Source organism: Rhynchophorus ferrugineus, unplaced genomic scaffold (assembly GCF_030347505.1).
Source record: "Rhynchophorus ferrugineus isolate W39M unplaced genomic scaffold, kcgeb_rfMv2 rfM8, whole genome shotgun sequence".
Lineage (NCBI taxonomy): Eukaryota > Metazoa > Arthropoda > Insecta > Coleoptera > Curculionidae > Rhynchophorus > Rhynchophorus ferrugineus.
The window spans coordinates 5,942,572-5,961,902 of NW_027472587.1; the positions used below are offsets into that span (position 1 = coordinate 5,942,572).

General features: G+C 32.2%; 1 protein-coding gene across 2 annotated transcripts in view; it reads left to right on the forward strand.

Moving 5' to 3' along the window:
• Positions 1–19,331, forward strand: part of Nrx-1 (Neurexin 1) — a 341,164-nt gene that overhangs the window by 62,793 nt on the left and 259,040 nt on the right. The window contains exon 3 of one of the 2 annotated variants that reach the window (XM_076411693.1): positions 14,470–14,523. The exons of the other annotated variant lie outside the window; for it this stretch is intronic. Coding sequence (XP_076267808.1) covers positions 14,470–14,523 — 54 coding nt within the window. The remainder of the gene's footprint in view (positions 1–14,469; positions 14,524–19,331) is intronic. 2 annotated transcript variants of the gene reach the window in all.

The following is a 19,331-nucleotide window of genomic DNA, read 5'->3' on the forward strand; positions in this document are numbered from 1 at the left end:
GCCAGATAAACTTTACCAACCCCAAATACATACATAAGAACAAAGATATTTGGAAACATTTGTGCTAAAGAATCGTAAAAATCTTCCAGGGAATACATAGGGACTAATTATGGGCTCGAAATATTTTTTGAATAAACTTTGAATCATTATTCCTAGAAACTGATTCAACTTAATTCAGCATTTTTACCTTCAAGTATTTCCAAGTTCATTCTCACAGATTTTGCACTATAACCGAATGTTCTTACTTTTCTTTACTTAAACTATTTGGTCGTATTTTTGCATCTATAACGGCAATTTGTTTTCTGTGTTTGATTGAAACCTATTAATTTCTAGTTACAGTGATCTTCCATGATGACTTAGTGTTCTAACCAAATCTAACGACAACGACAAATTGTTTCATTTCATTCAATATTACCATATGGATTGAAAAGAAATAGCTTCGTTTCGAAGGCCGACTTCTTCAAAAAAAAATTTAAATAAAAGTATCCCACAAATGAGGATTACTCGGATCGACACAAAAATGTGACGTTGATACAAATGTGAAGAAATATGTGATATTAAAACAAAATTGTTAATTTTTCAAGGTTATGTTTACATTACTTTATACCAGACAATTTTACATTACTTTATATGTAGTTTTGTGGCACTAAATACCTGTTGTAAGAAATTTACATCAAAGTTCAGAATCAACAAACAGAATACTGAAAATAACCATAATAACTAATAATAATCGTCAACTTTTCGTAACAATACAAGCATATCGATTCATATACTCCAGTTATACGCCTCTTTAGTTGCATCAAGTTGTTGTCGATGTACTAAATAAATATAAAAATGTTTTTCTGGGGACCTTATCAAGCTTGAAGAGTCCATCAAAGAAATAGGGAGTCGGAGTTGTATAGGATAGAGAATCTAAAGTATTTCTAATCTAAATTAATTATCAAGCTTATCGTCTATACAACAACATCAGATGTTTTATTAAAAACTTGGAGCGTATGTAAACTATTGTTATGTTAATATGGGAAACGATCGATATTTGAACTGTGATATTTTGAGCCGTAGAAAATTAAGTTTACCTGTTGTAAATGTTCTTTCATGTTTCTATGTAGTAGTTTTTTTAAGTTCCTGAATTTACAGGCAGCTTTGTGGGACGTATACATTTTAATCGTACATAATGTATATGTACATACATATATGTATCTATGTATCTGTGTATGTTGTAAATCTATATACATATTTACATACATAGGAACATATTTGTGGTGACATCAGAATATATTTGACGATATCCTTGAATCAAACACGGACTATCTCCAAAATTCCAAAAACATCGAAATCTAGAAATACACCAATTTAACTGCTACCACCTGTTGAAAATATAAAAACGAAATATATATTCGGTTTTGAAAAAAAAACAAATGTTCAATAATTGATCGGCTGCGTAAAATCGCAGACATCACTGATAAGGCCACAAAAAATATTATTGAACAATGCATTAAATTCTTAAACTATTATATTTTAATCCTAAATATTCTAAAAAAGGCTGCTCGCTAGCTTTTCAAACGATAGCAAAAACATGTTATAATTAATTTCTCCATGGTATTCACACTTGGACTTAGAGGCGAACACTAACTCTGCACCAATAATAAAACCATTCCTGTTTCCGACATGAAAAGCAATATATTAATTTCAATTAAAACCTAATCAATTGTTATTCTGGCGTTTAACTTTTTCCATCAACTTTTGTTGTCTTTGCACTATTCTTATTATCGTCTTGCCATGAGTGTAAATACACAACATGAAATAATAAATCTTCCTTGATTTAATTATATGCTCTTGAAAATTGTATTATCTAAAAACAATGCCTGGAAGATCTATTAGACTACTTTGTAAGTTATTTTTATATCACTTAAATCCTATATTGCCAACCGGTATATGAAGGGATGCTATACATATGGATATTTTCCAGGCTAACTGAATTCTCTGAAATAATTGTATTAATTTATGTTTATATTAAAAAAACTGTTAACTGTTTTTATATATTTCATATATTGGATCGTATAGGCACAGTTTCTTTTTGGCCATACTAATATTCAGAGCAATTAAAACCGCAGTAACAGTATCATCTCTAACGCATTTTGATGGCAAGAGAGGACTTCCATTATCACGCGCCTAATCGAAGGAACGCATTAAAGCCACAATCGGTTTCTGGCTCCGACTATATAATAGCTTCAGTATTTTCAATCACAGTAATAATAAGCAGCGATTTGAAGTAATTATCATTAATATTTTGAAGAATTTTGTTGACGTCTAACAAACGAACGACTTTTATAGGCTGATTGGCTTGCCTGTTCAAACCTATCAGATAAAATTGTATATTTTCTTAACTAGAGGAAAATGAGAAGAAACATTTTGTATAATCTCTGATTAAACATCGCAATAACGTTAGTTTACTGTTATTTTGAATAGAATATATGAGGAGAGTCAAAGATACAGAAGAGCATGATTTGGCTAATATGATATATGTTCAAATAATTCTTTTTTTTACGGTTTTTCGAATTACATGAGTATAATTATTTCGTCTATAAACTATATCTTTATCACCAACTGTTTTCATTCATTCGGTTCAACACATTACAAAAATAATCCGGGTTTATAATCTGATTCATCGACAAGGCAATCCACCAGGAAAATTCCTTAAATTTCGCATTAATGCTTATTGGCTTAGGCCTAAGCACCAGCTGGTTTCGGAACCAAAGAACCTGATTCACGCCATTCTTTAACCTAGTTTAAATTTTGGGGATATGGCGGTAGACCAAGTCTGAGATAGGGAAATGAAAATATTATTTGCTTCCTATGTTAGCGTATAAAAATATACACATTAAATTTAATTTATTCCCTATGAAAATTAAAATATTAAAATAGCATCAAGTTATTGATTTTGAAATGGTAGCTTTCAGAATTTTGAAAGTGATTCGAATAATTGAGAAATTCATGACCCTCCTTAGATCTGTTGAACGACACAGTATATTATACTTTTATACTCAAGCATATAAGTTTAATTATTTTATTATAAAAAGCAAAAAAAATTTATTTGCTTTTAATTGTTTGATTAGGTTTCAATAACGTGCTCTGTTTCAGTAAATTTTTTCTTGCTTTAACAGGATAGAATAACGTCTGGAATAAAAACGTCGTTCTACTGTCTATATCGCCTCACACAAAAAGCATTATTTTCGGTCTAATTATATAAATACGAGACACGATTTTCGAAAATAATGTAAAACTTTTTTGGTTTCCTAAAAAACAAAAGTACACTCGCACGAATTCAAAAACGAAAGAGAAATAATTTTATTTTTCTTTCGGTTGATGAGTTGAAAATATGTTCCAAGATTTTTTCCATTATCATAATTAAATTACGAGTTTTATTTTAACAAAGACTCAATTTTTTATTGGGACAGAACAAAAACGAACAAAATTAAATAGGAATTGTCTTAGGTGATTGCGTGTATTTTAATCAATGTGAAAATACAAGTTTTATTGTAAACGACTGTTAAATTCGATAATTATATTATTTTTGTACATAAAGTGGTTTATGTGTTTTGTTTCCACTTAGTGTTGCTAGGATATACAACGTATTTCATAATTATTTCTTATAATAAATATTGAAAACAAGGAATTAGTGGATGAAAACAAAGCTCAAACTTTCGCTTTTCATATAGCTTAGGATAGTACGATACTTAGCTGCGATAGTACGATTTGGCCTTTGCTTGAAAATAGGGTTCAGTTTCGGCGATCACCTCATCATTCGACGAAACTTTGTTCCCAGCGAGCATTGTTTTGCGATTTGAGAACAGGAAATAGTCGCTGGGGGCAGATCTGGAGAATACGGTGGATGAGGAAGCAATTCGAAACCCAATTCATGGATTTTTGGCATCGTTTTCACTGACTTGTGACACGGTGCTTTGTCTTGGTGAAGCAGCACATTTTTTTTCTTCAAATGAGGGCATTTTTCGGCGATTCTGTCCTTTAAACGGTCCAATAACGTTATGTAATGGTCACCGTTGATGGTCCTTCGTTCTTCAAGGTAGTCAATGAAAATTGTTGCATGCGCATCCCAAAATACAGACGCCATAACCTTGCCAGCCGACTGTTGCGTTTTCCCACGCGGAGCGGGTTCTTCATGTGCAGTCCATCCGGATGACTGTCGATTGGACTTTGGAGTGAAATGGTGGTGCCATGTTTCATCCATTGTCACATATCGATGCAAAAACTGGGGTTTGTTACTATTGATCATCTTCAAACACTGCTCCGAATGAACTCGTCGTTGCTTTTGGTCAATATGATGTACACGGTCAGTTGATATCTTTAGGGTGTCTGCTATATCATTCAATTTACGGTCACTCAAAATCATTTTGTGGATTTTTTAATATGTTTTCGTCGGTTAACAACCTCTTTTGGGCGTCCACCGCGTTCACCGCCTTCGGTGCTCATTTCACCACGTCTAAACTTAGAATACCATTCTTTGATGGTTGATTTTCCTGGGGAAGTGTTCGGAAACTCGGCATCAAGCCAAATATTTGCTTCAACTGTATTTTTTCCCTTTAAAAAGCAATATTTTATCAGTAAGCGAAATTCCTTTTTATCCATTTTTTTTTCACAATAACAAAAGTAACTTCACTCAAAATGCTATAATTTACAAACTAATGATCCGACAGCTGTCAAATTTATACACGCATCTTTTCAGGGTTAGGGCTAACTAAAAAATCTATGTGCATAGAATAAAGAAATTAAATTAAATTAAAGTTTCTTTATTCTATAATCTATTATCCGGGTACTTTTCAATTGGCCTGTTATTAATTAAATATAAATAATTAAATTTGTTTTAAAATTTTGAAACTGTCTATTTATTTGTAGTACTTTAATTTATCATAACTATGAAATGTTACGTGTTACAAAATATCCGTTTTTTTATTTTAGAACAAAAAAATTGTCGCACAGTGTAATTAGATATCACAGATCACATCATCGAACCGTAGCAGACAATTAACAATATCATTTTCATCGATCGTGCCTAATGGAAATTCGTTTCGCGGACCATCGCCTAGATAATATTTCCCGCTGGTGCATGCCGTTCCGTACTCACTCCAATTTCCTAAATTCCACCTGATAAAGGCTAGTGCGGCTGGCAGACGCGGCCGAATCGCGAACTGACAGGCCTCGAGTCGTGCTATGCGGGACTCCGATTCTGATAACCTATATCCGATACGCCGAATCCCGAGTATTTCCACGGTGCCGGAACCGAACTTTTAACTGAATTATTGGACGCTGTTCGGGATTGTTTACGTTATCCGAACAGCAAATACCATCTGCATTACCTTGATAGAAAAAAGAGATAAATCTGTTGGTTGTTAATCGATAGCAGACCGCTGATTTCATTATATTCACTTTTAAACAAATATATAGAGCTTGCGCGTATATAGGGGTAATAATAGATGAAGTACAACACTGCGGTGTAGAGATAAACAACAAAAGGGATCGTAACATGAAATAATGTAATGTTTTGTATTGTATTATATACATTTAAATTTACTCGGCCTGGCGAAAAATTTTCCTCTCTTTTTGATGAAAACGAGAGCACCTGGAGGCGTGAAATTTAGCTCGGTTAAAACCTATATCGAGGAAGAATTTTTAGGCCCTAAACGTTGCAATTTTGTATATTCGTAGAGGAATACGGACCGAATTAACATCTTGTAAAATAAGCATTTGATGGAGATGGGAAGTCTGCTAGAAGGGCAAATCAGGGAAGATAGCAGGTTTGCTATGCTCGAAGCTTTTTGGATTGATTTCTGGATTTGGGAATGCTAACCGAACCGTCGGTCGAAATGGAGACGTACCTAGTGACGTTATCCAGTGACTATGGAAGCATGACATGGTTGAGAAGAATGGCTGTGGTTACTGGTCTTTTGATGCAGTTGAATTCGTTGATGATAGTTTTAGTGTTCTCTGTAGGAGGGACGCAATTAATCTGAGCCTCGTAGGTCTCTGTGAGGAGCTCTCTGCTTGGTCAGTGACTGCAAATTCCTGTAACCGCTGACTCAGGGGGTCATCCCTACGAAGTATTTGAAGACACGACACGACACAAAGAAGGGGGGATCCAGTATTTGGTCGGCGAGAAATGAGTTCCATTTCGTCGCTCGCCAAGTCAAGATAGCTTCCTTTACCCTCTTGCATGCTCTGTTTGCCTCGTTTTGTCTGCAGCATCAAGGGTGAATCGAGCTAATCTGCATAGACCTTTTTTAATGCTAATTTTACGTTTAAGATAAGTGGGAAGATTGTTTCTCCACAGTTGGGGTTATGATGAAATTTCCACTGTGGCAGATTCGTGAGCAGACTGAATGTCACGAGTTAGCTTGAGTACGGCTTGCTCGAGCTTCGGAAATATTAATTTTCGGAATTGTATCGGATTGCGGCAGAAGAGGTTAGTAGTTCCTCCAGTCGGAATTTTTGCTAAATGTTGTGAGTGGGACTTGAGTGGTGACGTAGCTTCCGAGTTTAAGAAGGACCGGGCGATGATCAGAGTCTAGTTCGTCAAGGATTCGAATTTTTTTTTGGCGATTTACGTCTTGAGGAATAAATAAATCAAGGGCACCTGCTGCGCCTTGAGAAGCTGATCTGGCGATGGGGGTGTAAAGCCACCAAGGATAGATTGAAAAGTTCAGAAATTCGCCACTTCCATTAAAATAAAATAGTTTCAAATAAACTGAAAGTTTCTATCAACACGTCTCGTTGAGTTAAAAAAAAATATGATCCGAAAACCTAAACCTAAGAATTAGGCTTAATATGAGATAAATTTAATTAGTTGCTTTTTTATTCCTAGCGATGTAACTGTTTCTCAATAGGTTAATGCTAATTAAAGCTATTTCAATTAACTACTGAAGCTTTTTCGTATTAACCAAACCAGTATTTATTCCACATTTATTCTAAAATATAGTGGGATTTTAATTAAAATGTTTTGTAGCAATATAAAATAGCCTGTATTATTGCATGTAAAATCAAATATGTTTGTCGCTAATATCCATGAACCTCCCTCCAAATCAGCATATTTCAAACGAATCAATCTTATTATTTATACATCATCGGCGTAGTTTGTATCGGTCGCTAATCCAAAATAAAATGCAGCGGCTGCTATTTATGCGTCTATATATTGCAGTAATGCAGTCAGTTTTCGCCTAACACGTATTTTGTTTTAATGCTGTAGGTGGGGTCAACGTAATAAAATATGCAACACACTTTGCATATAGTTTATATGTGAAAGTACAATTAACGGTACATGTTTTATTTATTCCAATGATCGTCGTTGTTTGGGTATAATTCTTTCGGAATAATTGGTTAATGTATAAAAAATGTCCAAAATGAAAAAAAAAAAAACAAAAACGGTTCCAATACTAGCGAGTATGTAATCTGCCATTTTTCATATCTACAGTTTAAAAATTTAGTTGATAATACAAGCTTCGGGATGCGGGTTATGAATTTAAGTTATGAAACGTGTAGAATTTATCACAAATGCAGTATTTTTTAGGAACCATTTTACTATAATGGAAAGAAGTTGCAACTTTTTGAAGCGACGGTATTTATAATAGTGCCAATAAGAATATAATTCAAATCCTGTATGTCCTGTAAAATAGACGTGATCGTTGTTACATCTGAACAACTTATATTTGAGCAATTGTGCTTACCTCCACCAATTTATCTTTGATAATCTTATGAATTACGTATGTTTTTCCCAAATTTTCATGGTATATTTGTGTGCCAACCACAATGATGTTTAGTTCTTACAATATCATTAGTCCAAATTTCCATGTGGACACTAAATGTATGTCATTTTATAAACCTTAATACACAAGCAAGGCAAGTGCTACAACATTTTCAAAATACTTGCACACTATAAAATCTCGGGGGGGTTTGTTTCATTTCAATCTTGTGATATCGTGCTCATTATTTAGTAGGTGTATTGCTTTAACGTTAATACGATTTAACTTTGTTTAATGTTTTGAGGTGAGATCTTGGAGAAATTTATAGCTTTATTTGATTTTGATGAATCCTCGTGCAGCTCCTCGTTTGTAATGTCTATAGGTTCAAGTTTTTTCATATATCGACTAAACAATACAGTTGATTTTCAATCTAATCTGCTCTGATTTTTGATGGTGCCAAATTGTCTCGCAAATCCTGCTTGAGGCATCAGAATAAGAGGAACAAATAAGGAATGTTAATAAGATAAATCAATAGAACTTCAGCCGGATTGGTGGCCCAGTGGTAAGGGCGATAGGACGGTCTTCCTACTGTTGCGATAGCCGCGGGTTCGAATCCTGCTGGGGCATGGTCGTAAATTTATGTTTGTGATTGTTTAAAATTTATGATTGTTCTAGACAAGAGTGTAAAATCCGACAAGGAAAATGATCTCAGTCACTCCAGTAACCAGGCTAGGTAAGACCGGATGTCTTTTGGGATGATTTCTAAAGTTGGTCACTCGCCAGTCGGTAGGCTTAACGCTGAGGACCCTGCTTCGGAGCCCACGTTAAACTTTAGGTCCAGTCCAGATAAACCCATAGTTGGTAAAAGGAGACTTCATTAAAAAAACTTCATTTCAATAAATAATGTATTTAAAACTGATTCTAAGTTAAATGTCGATAACGTATTAAATATGTATGGATTAGTATTATCTAAATTACCAAAAAGGTGTAATAATAAATTATTCAGTGATCAGATTGTCAAATATTTTTGTTATAACGTTTGAGGAATAATTTATATAAATTTTAAATCTCATCATTCATTATCAAAGGGGGTTGAAACTATGGAGGCTGCTTGAAAAGAAGATTTCAAATGGTTAAACAAGTTGCATATTTATATATAAAACTACAATTTTGTAAAATAACTAGAACAATTATTGCGATGTTTTATGAATATTTTATAATTTACTGTGAACAGAATTTTAAAAAATAGTTCTAATAATAAAATAATAAAGTGTCATTATTTATATGTTTGAATTATATCATAAAAATATCTAAGGTATTTATTCTATATTACTTTTATTGTCAAAATTACCTATATTTTACTAAAATATGTATTGAAAAACTATAAATTGATTTAAAAAAACCAGGCAAAAATCAGCATACCTGTCAAAATTTATTTATTTCAAGCCCTTTGTGTAATATTCTGGAATATCACCATTGCAGATACCTCACATTTAATATGTCTTCTATGGCTTTCGCTGATCCACTGTTTTTTACTTATTAAAGGAATTAAAATTCTACAAACTACTTTATAATTGCTACTATTCTTTCAAAAACAACACTCATTTTAATTCTTTATGCACAAATTACAAAAGTCATTCATTAATGAAACCTGAATTATATTAGACATTAATAACAACTAAGTTTACAAAACAATTTTAATAAATTTTTAAATTACCTGAAATAAAATGATAGGCCATGACTCCAGATTCTTATCAATTACTACCAGTTCTTAAGCATGAACAGTTTTCTTAGCTTAGTTCACCAGATGTCAAATTAATTGGAATTATTAAAATTGAAAATAGATTTCTTAATGTTTATATTATGAAATAGAAAGAGCTGCTTGCGAAAATCTAAACACCTAGTAAACGAAGGATATATGATACTTGTTATTCTGGAATTTTGTCAGTCTATAATAGTACAACATATTTGCATATATCGGGTTTTTATTTCATAGCTATATATAACTACAATATACCTTAAGGTAAAAGGAATACATTAATTTGAAGTCCATACTAATACTGTACAATCAAACATTATAAGATCATGGTATTCTTAATCATTAAATCACAACTACCATAAACCTTAATAGATCCAACAGTATGAAAATAACCACAATATCTTAATCAACACCACTTAAAATTGAATAAAATCATTGATAATGACTAAATTAACTGAGTTCCCGTGTTAATATCGTTTTAAATCCTAAACATAAGAACTGGTCTTCCGATTCCGAAAATTGCGTTGCCGGCATTTTCCAGTACAGAGCTGCCAGATTTCTTTCGCAACGTAAACCTCCATGTCGGTAGTCCATTTATATACAACAGAAACGGCGAATAATCTATCGGATTGGAACTGGAGCTGGCAGGCTGGCCAGGTCCAATGAAAGTAGAGCCCAAAACATTTGTATATATATTTTGGGCCACTGATGCGACGATTCCTGATTGCTTAATTTATTTGTAACGGATACTACACCAAAAGTTTTGGGTCTAAAATTTCTTCCTCCCTATAAGCTTTAACCGTGCAAAATGTCATGCTTCCCGGTACTCCCGTTTTCAACAAAAAGGGATTTAAGATTTTCGCTAAGCCGATTAATATATAGATTCAAGAAAGTTAATTAATAGTTTTTTTGTGCCATCCACTCTTAAACCTTATAAAGGGCATAAAACTATCTATGAGGTTGGAGGGGAGTGTCTATCTAACGCGGCAGAAGCCTAACAATACCAACAATATCAAGATCTCATACTTTAGAGTATTTATAGTAAATCCATCTCCTTACCTGTAGTAGTACATTTCCAAAGAAGAAAACGTGTATGTGATCCATTGAATGATATATATATATATACCTATACAAAACACAAATTTAAACCATTACGATGCTCTCGGGATATATTCGCCGAAATAAGCCGAGACATTCGAATGAAATAAAACAAATTGCGCCAAAAATTGAAGGCAACAACTTACTTCCAATTTTATCGGAAACTAACGATTTATTCAGCTATAACTTTTAGTTCAGCCATAAAGTCAATTTGGCAAGGCCGCTTTGATTTATATGCCGGAAATTAAAACGGCCGCTACACGATTTTCCACCCTTATTCAAAATTTTATATGGTTGCCAAGTCGAGGGAAACGACGCGATATCATATAAACCTACGGGATTTACGATATTTATATTTTTCCGATGTTATTTTCAATATTTTCTCGGTTTCATCGAGTAGATTAAAAAAAGGTAATGTATACATTTGATGGCGTTTTCTTTATCGAAATGTTTCGGGCCCAGTTACTCCAGCCACCATCCGATTTAGATTTGATAAACAACCGTAGGACCAATAACGTTTCGATATTCTCCCATTGATCAATATCAAGAATGTTTTCATGAATATATTAAATGGATTAAAAAGGTTGAAACGTATCAATATTTTTATATAGATATTTTAAAACCTCATTTTTATCAAGGAGGCTTTATCTAGACTGAACCTACAGTTTAACCACGGTCCTCGGCATAAAATCTACCGACTGGCGAGTGACCAACTTAGAAATCATCCCAGAACACACCCAATCTTACTCAGCCTGGTTGCTGGCGTGATAGGGGTTAATTTTTCATGTCGGATTTTGCACTCTTGTCTAGGACAATCACAAATATTAAATAATAACAAACATAAATTTACGATCATGCTCCAGCACGATTCGAACCCGCGATTATCGCAACAGTAAGAGGACCATCCCGCCGCCTTTACCACTGTGCCAACCAAGCATGGTATGGTAATGTTAATTCAATGAACGATCTGTTGCTTGGCAGTTATTCTTTAATTTGCGAGGTTATATGCATTTCAATTTACTTGCAATATGGCATGCATAGTACTACTAGATTTTCTATAGCGCGGTATGTCTTTTGTTGTTTCTTTTAATAGATCCACCCTCAATGCATCCGCTAATCACAAAGGTCCATATGTATGTTAATTCTAGTATTTTTCGTTACTCAGTCTTTTTATATATTCTGGAAACATTTGCCAATCACATTGCCTAATATTACTTTTAATATAATATATAAAATAAAAGTCTGATTAAGTATTTTGTAGTGCAAGATATTAATATTATTAATAATAATATTAATATTATATTATATATATATACATATATATATATATATATATATATATATATATATATATATATATATAATATAACTAATGTAAATACTCATTAATATAAGTTTTCTGTATTTGTATGTGTTTATTTATATTTGTTGTGTATAATATACTGAGACATTTATCACTAAATATTATCATATCACTACATATCACTAAACATGGAAAGGTCAAAATAGAATCTTCACATTCATTACTTTTGTTGTTTGATGTGAAGATATCGATTGCCAAAGTTCTTTACTTTTACAAGCTTATGGTGATGCCTTTCCATCATACAAATTCTTTGATTTTAAGATTCGTGATTTTGATGTCATTAAGAAATAGTGACCTGATTGGCCAATAAAATTAGCAAAAAAGCGAAAAGCAAAGAACTGTAAGACTTATTAGATGAAAACCGAGTTGAAGTCCTCAAATAGCATTCAGGCAGCTTAGCAGTTGATAAATCAACCAGATATTCACATGCGATGAGGAAGATCCAAAAAAGAGGAAATGGCTACCACTTAAAATGACATACTCTCTAGAGTATTAGGGCTAGCGATAGAAAGTGAATCTTCTACAATATTTCCTAGAGTAATATGTCATAAGTTAACGTAGGAGAGCCATTGACATGTAATAAAATTATTAATGACCATAAGGTGACCTTGCTGTGTATATAGTACAATCAGAAAGGTACAGGCTATTAGGGGCTGCTAATTATAAAAAAAATTGTTACTACCGATGCCAAGTGAAATAAGTTGATGGCATAATATTGCAAAAAAAAATAATGAATAGCAAGTAACCGACATAGATAAGAAATTATATTAAACTAATAATAAAATAATTGATAGAAGCTTCGAAGAATAAATTATTGTATAGTTACATATTTTATTGTATTAATCGTTATATGCCTTAGTAATTATCACCGGTTTAAAATATTTACTAAATTAATGCTAATAATTGATAATTTCCTCTATTTGTCCATTGTATTCCATCAAGATATGTAGTTTGTTTCATCGTACATATTCTCATTATATCATTTATGTTTTAATATAATTTATATCTTTTATCTCTATTTTTCCACTAAAAATATATTATATTGAAAAGCAATGAATACACCAATCTTACCATATTTGATAAAATACTGATGTCTTTACCTATCCTTTGTTAAAAATATCCTATCCTCCTTATATTCAATGTTTAAAACAGTAGCTGTCATAAATTTTCATCTCAGTAAATTTATGTATTTTAAGTACTTTATTATGTTATGTAATATTCTGGAAAGTTTCTATTGTAGATAGCTCATTTTAAACTTATCTTCTATACCTTTCGTTAATCTACTGCTTTCTACTTTGTCTTGTGTCCCACATTAGGTCTAACAACTCACCACCAAATGAGAAATTAAAATTCTATACTTTGCCACATTTTAAATCTTGATGCACATATTAAAATTTCTGCAGTATTGCTCTGTTACGAAATGCTTTTCCTAATAAAAATTGAAGTGGTTAGAAGGTAGTATTAATAATGATAAATACAATGATATACTATGCATCCACAACCATATCAATTAGTATCAGTTCTTAGGCAAGAACAATTTTTCTTAGCTTTTCTGAGTTCTAGATCTGGATAAGCTGCCTGCGGAAGTCTATGTACTTTTTTAACAGAGGAAAAAGTATACTTGTTGTTCTGGAATTTTGTTAATCTGATTTAGGATGAAACTTTCGCATATTCCGTGTTTTTCTTTCACCGCTGTATACCTTCCCATAAAACGAACAAATTAATTTATTGTCTAAAAATGTTTACTCCATATAAACTTTAATATATACATGTTGCGATCACTTATTTATCTTTAAAACATTAAAAAGGATATTTAATACTGAGGTTATGGTGAGTTGCTTTTTAATATATCAAAATTTGTAGTATATTTATTAACACCTGTGTTGTGTTATATGTGTAACATTACTTTGTGTTAATACATAAAGTGTGATCGGTACAACAATAATATGATATTGCTACAATATTGTTAAAAATGTGTCTTCAATTAGTTAGTATTAGTTATTAGTGATGATGACGAATCTGCTATACTTCTAAAAAACATAAACTTTACTACACCATATATTTAAAATTTTACTCAAATATTTACTACAGCATAATAACACAATATATTTGGGAAAACTGACGAATAATTAAATAACATATTTTTTTCTATTAATAACTTTATTTACACCAGAAGTAATCTTATTAGCACTCTACCTTATTTCAATAAAACCAAAAATAGCAGAATATATTAAAGCAATAACTTGATACAAGATGATGAGGAATTACCAAAGGATAATATATATCCTAACTTAAGATTATACTAAAATAAAGCATTCTCTGCTTATAACATTATTTACTCTACCACAAACTCTCAACACCCTACTCCATATGGATAAAAACACTAAAGATAATTTGATATTTAAGCCCTATGATGATGAGGAATTACGCAAAAAATAACCTTGAACAAAAACCAAAACTGAAACCCATATTCAAAAAGAAATTGTTTATATTTACAGTGCGACGGCCCTGTAATGGCTGGAACCGAAAGTATATGCCTCCCCCAGTCAAGGGTGAGTGTTAGTTTACGATGCTGTCAGTAGGTAATGATGCCTTGCCAACACCTATTGTATATAAAAAGTGTATGTCTTATTGTGAATGTGGCTTAAGATAAGTGTCGATATAGAGACGGGACGGTGATAGAGATACAACGCTTCTAGATTAAAGAAATGAATATATCAATGTGCTGGCAGTAGTGACCACAAATGCTTGCTTTGCTTACCGTCACTTTCTTGTGGTAGTTGATTTCACCAATAGATGTGATAACACACAGAAAATATTTATATAATGATATTTGGAAAATCACATTAGTTCTGAATAGTGGAAGGGTCTATGTAGCGATAATAGTAAGAGCAACCAACCAATTAGGTTTAGTCCTTACCGATTTTTGTAGTTGCATCAAAATCTAAAATAATACTTGTTTACTTAGTTTTGATTGGCTTAGTTGTGAGTAGTTGTGATTCCTAGTCAATATCATATATGTAAATGTCTAAGTTTGATGAAGTTGTAAAAAATTATGAAAATAAAAGCCTATTGTTCTATATTTAATAATATTTAATTTTTAGGAGTATTTTTTGAGTGAAATTGCGTTTTATATTTTTTATTATCTTCTTCAAGTATACAATATTGATAGTGATAACTACGTGATACTTATAATGATAATGTATTGTTTATTTGTAATTATAATTCATTAAATGAAAGAGCAGATAAAGTGTGTCAGAATAGTGTATCACAACAATAATCTGCTGCTTTTCATATATCATATATCAGGAATCACGTAGACATTATTATAAATGCTCAGTACATTTTTTATTTAATTTCTAACATCGATTTATTGTTGATATTATATTTTTGAAAATTTGAAGTAATAACTCACATAACCTTATTACTTGTTCACCAATTATACTAATTATATTTATAAACTTATTTAAATATTCGTTGTTCAGTGTCTTCTATTCACTTTGTAAGTATTTTCAGGACTGTCATGTGCTAATTGAGCATCAGTTCTGCACTTTTCTATTAAGTTCGTCCCACAGAGATTCGACAAGAGGGAGGTCGGCTTTGTTTTTACTCTAGGAAACCCAGATATTTTTTTAACGAATGTTTAGGTTTATAATCTTATTGGACAAGGAATCATCGACCAATAAGATACTCTCCGGAAGGAATTTTCATTTATAGGCATTTTCTTGAAGTATATTCCGATTTTCAGCTTCCCTTGTTCAGTTTTACATCAATATAGCCGTAAGGCATATTACTACGGCCACTATACTTAACAGTCTACATACTGCATGCTTCTGAAACCTGTAAAGTTTTTGTATGTTTTATTTCATTACTTTTTTTGGTAATTTGAAGCATAGTTAGACGTATATTCCTGCTTTGTTGTAAATTTTGGACATCCGGATCGCTCTTGATCTTGATTTTCTCCAGTACCTCGTCCTTATGTAGGAGAAAAATATTTAAATGGTCCCAGCAACGAAGTTGTCTATTTTCTATATTCTGTTGTAATAGTTATACCAGGTTGATTAAAAGGTCTCCGGCTTACCATGGTAAAACACATTTTTCGGCACAGTTAGTTTTTTTTATACAACATAATTCCCTTCAAGGGTGATACACTGATTATAGCGACCCTCTAACTTTTCGATACCATTTTTGTAGTACGATTTGTCCTTTGTCTTCATTCGACGAGAATTTCTTCTCGGCGTGCATTCTTTTGAGATTTGAGAACAGGAAATTTTCGCTGGGGGCCAGATCTGGAGAATGCGGTGGATGAGGAAGCAGTTCGAAGCCCAATTTATGGATTTTTGCCATCGTTTACACTGACTTGTGACACGGCACATTGTCTTGGTGAAGCATCACTTAATTTTTCGTCAAATGCCGCTGTTTTTCGGCGATTTCGTGCTTCACAGGGTGCAATAACGCTATGTAATAGTCGCTGTTGATGGTTCTTATTTTTTCAAGATAGTCACTGAAAATTATTCCATACAAATCCCAAAATACAGACGCTATAACCTTGCCAGCCGACTGTTGCGGCACTAAAATAACAACTGAAAACAGTCGACTAAAAAAGTCATTGGTAAAAAATGGTAAAATCGGTCGAATCAAAAATAGGGACTGAAATAATCGATAGTAAAAAGTAGTCAATTACTAAACAGTCGAGAGTCAATTTCAGTTGATCATTCCCAACACTATTTAGGTTAACTATTACGGAAGAACATTTGGAACTAATAAACTATATATAGAATAAATTTTATTAAAGTTAATAAATAATTGCAGTACCAAAAGCATAAATATTAAAAAAATTTATTCAGTCAAGACTTATTAGGCATTAATCCAAATCTAATAATCTCAAATAGACGTATATTTAAAACATGTCATTTATGTTATAATGAAGTCATTACCTCTTTGAAGCATATATAGATTCATTCCTAAATACGCCACCCGCGCCGGATCTTAAAAATGCGTATATACATATTAAATTGATTGATGTTTCGCAAGTAGCCATCGGCAAGCAAACGAGGGAAGTTTTCGGTTTTTTTTTTTTTGGCCGGCAATTGTACCAAGTTTACACAGTTGCGCGGCGTCTTAAGAGGGCGATTTATCAACAAACCGCTGCATTTAGCAAGCAAGTGCTCCCCAGGGCGACGTAAGTTTTTACATGTACGTTTGTGCCGCAGATGCGCTGCTATCGTCAAGTTGTGTGCCATAAATTCCGAGCCTTAAAGCGTGAGGCATGTTAAACAAAATCGGTTTATATATACAAGAATGTTCCCCTATAAGGAATATAAAACTAGCGCGAATCGGTTTATTCATATACCAATGGTTACATAATTTTGGTAAAATTATGTTGACGGATTTTAATAATTCATGGATCATCGTAAATCAGAAATCAGAATTTCGTCAATGAGTTTCACAACTAACAGTAACAGATCTATAAAAATATGTTTAATGTCAATCTTTTTTTTTATTATATTTGCTCTCTTGTAAATTTTAACGCAACATGAATGAAACGCCATGGGAACAATTAATATGGTTAAGTGCTGCCTCATTCGCAAAAATGCTATTAAAATACTATTGTCTTCAATAATTCTAACTCTGAATTGATCTTTTTTATTAACGGTTCGATTATCAGTATCATTCGTATTTAAAACCTTTGTGATTGTGGATGTTACACATTAATTTACACTGAAATAGATCTATTTCCCTCATGACTATTTCACACGGACATATCACACATCTGATGTTATATTTAGTAATTTCTGTTCATCTATTATCACCATAAGTGTATAATAATAATAATTAGGTTATTAGTCCGATTATTTTTCTATGCATTCTACTTTACAACATCTACAAACTAAATATTCCCTATATTGACGAAGGATTATATATGTCGGTCACTTATACACTAGACCATCACTAACATACTTGCCAAAAGAAAAGTCTAAAAACGAATAATAAATAATTATATATATTCATTCATTTTTAATATATTTGGTAGGAGTTTAATGAAATTTATTTACTTAAATTTTAACTAACCTTTCGGTTTCGTTATGAAAAGTAGAATTAAGAAGAGCAAAAACTGGCGGATGTAATCCTATTTAGGAACGATTCTAATAAGTAATATATTAATTTAATTTTAATAATGTATAATTATAAGTTATGTCCCTTTCAAAATGTCTGACAATGAATGAATTAATTAATTATGCTCAAACCGAAGGTATGCCTTACAGGTTATTTAATTTTAGAAAATGTTATTTGGCTTTTTCATTCACATTTTGTTCTTTTACATACATAAAGAGAACAATGCTAAGTTGACCAAAATCTTAAATACATCAAGGTAGATAGACATATTTCCTCTTGAGATATCATGCGGAACTAGAATGTATCATAAAATGGTTTTACCCCTTTCATATTAGAAACAATACCAAAAAAGCTAGATGAGTTCCGCATGACTGGAGAGCAGATAATTTAATAGACTGATTTTTCATTTGCGAATTGCCGTTAAAACGAACCGAAATCCAATCATTTTTTAGATCACTTACAACAGTGATATCGTTGTCATAATCTAGAGAAACTTTTCGAATGGTTGCAAAGCTTGCATTGATGCCAGGTATGATAATATTAAATATAGGATGCGATTGGAAATAAACTGGTTATGATATGGTACTCCAAAGTGGTTTAATTATTAATTCCATTCTCCACTGTCGACTGTTAAAACAATTGAAGCAAGTTATTTAAAAAATGGCCGGAACAGGTCAATAGGAAAGGCGCTGTCTTCCGTTGCAAGTTGAACTGGTTGAGAAGTGTTGATTCATCCACAATATAGCATCAACTTTGCTCACTAAGACTACTATTTGATGCAGTCTCCGCATATATTTCTGAATAGTGTGAAGAGGATTTCAAAATGGACTAGTAAAAATCTCTGTTAAATTTTAATCACAGAAATTTCGGAACTTCTATAATGATTTAATCTTTATTTTATGAGAGATATAAAAAAGGGATATTTTCCCTCTATCGATTACATGAATATAGACAAAGTAATATGAATACCATGACCTTGTTGCATATTGGCAATACTGATTTCTTGTAAACAATATTCTAATAGTTCCTAGTTATGTAGATTATATCTCATTGTGTTATAGGCATTCTTCTGCGGTGGTTAAAACAAGCGATCGATTAAATATGTGATATCTGATTTTGCTTAACGAGTGACAGTATTCACTGCAATGACAGTATACACAAAACATGGAAATAAATCATCGGATTATTAGCAAAGAGTCAGTGAAACCCAAACTAAACTAACAGAGACCGGTGAAAATTAAAG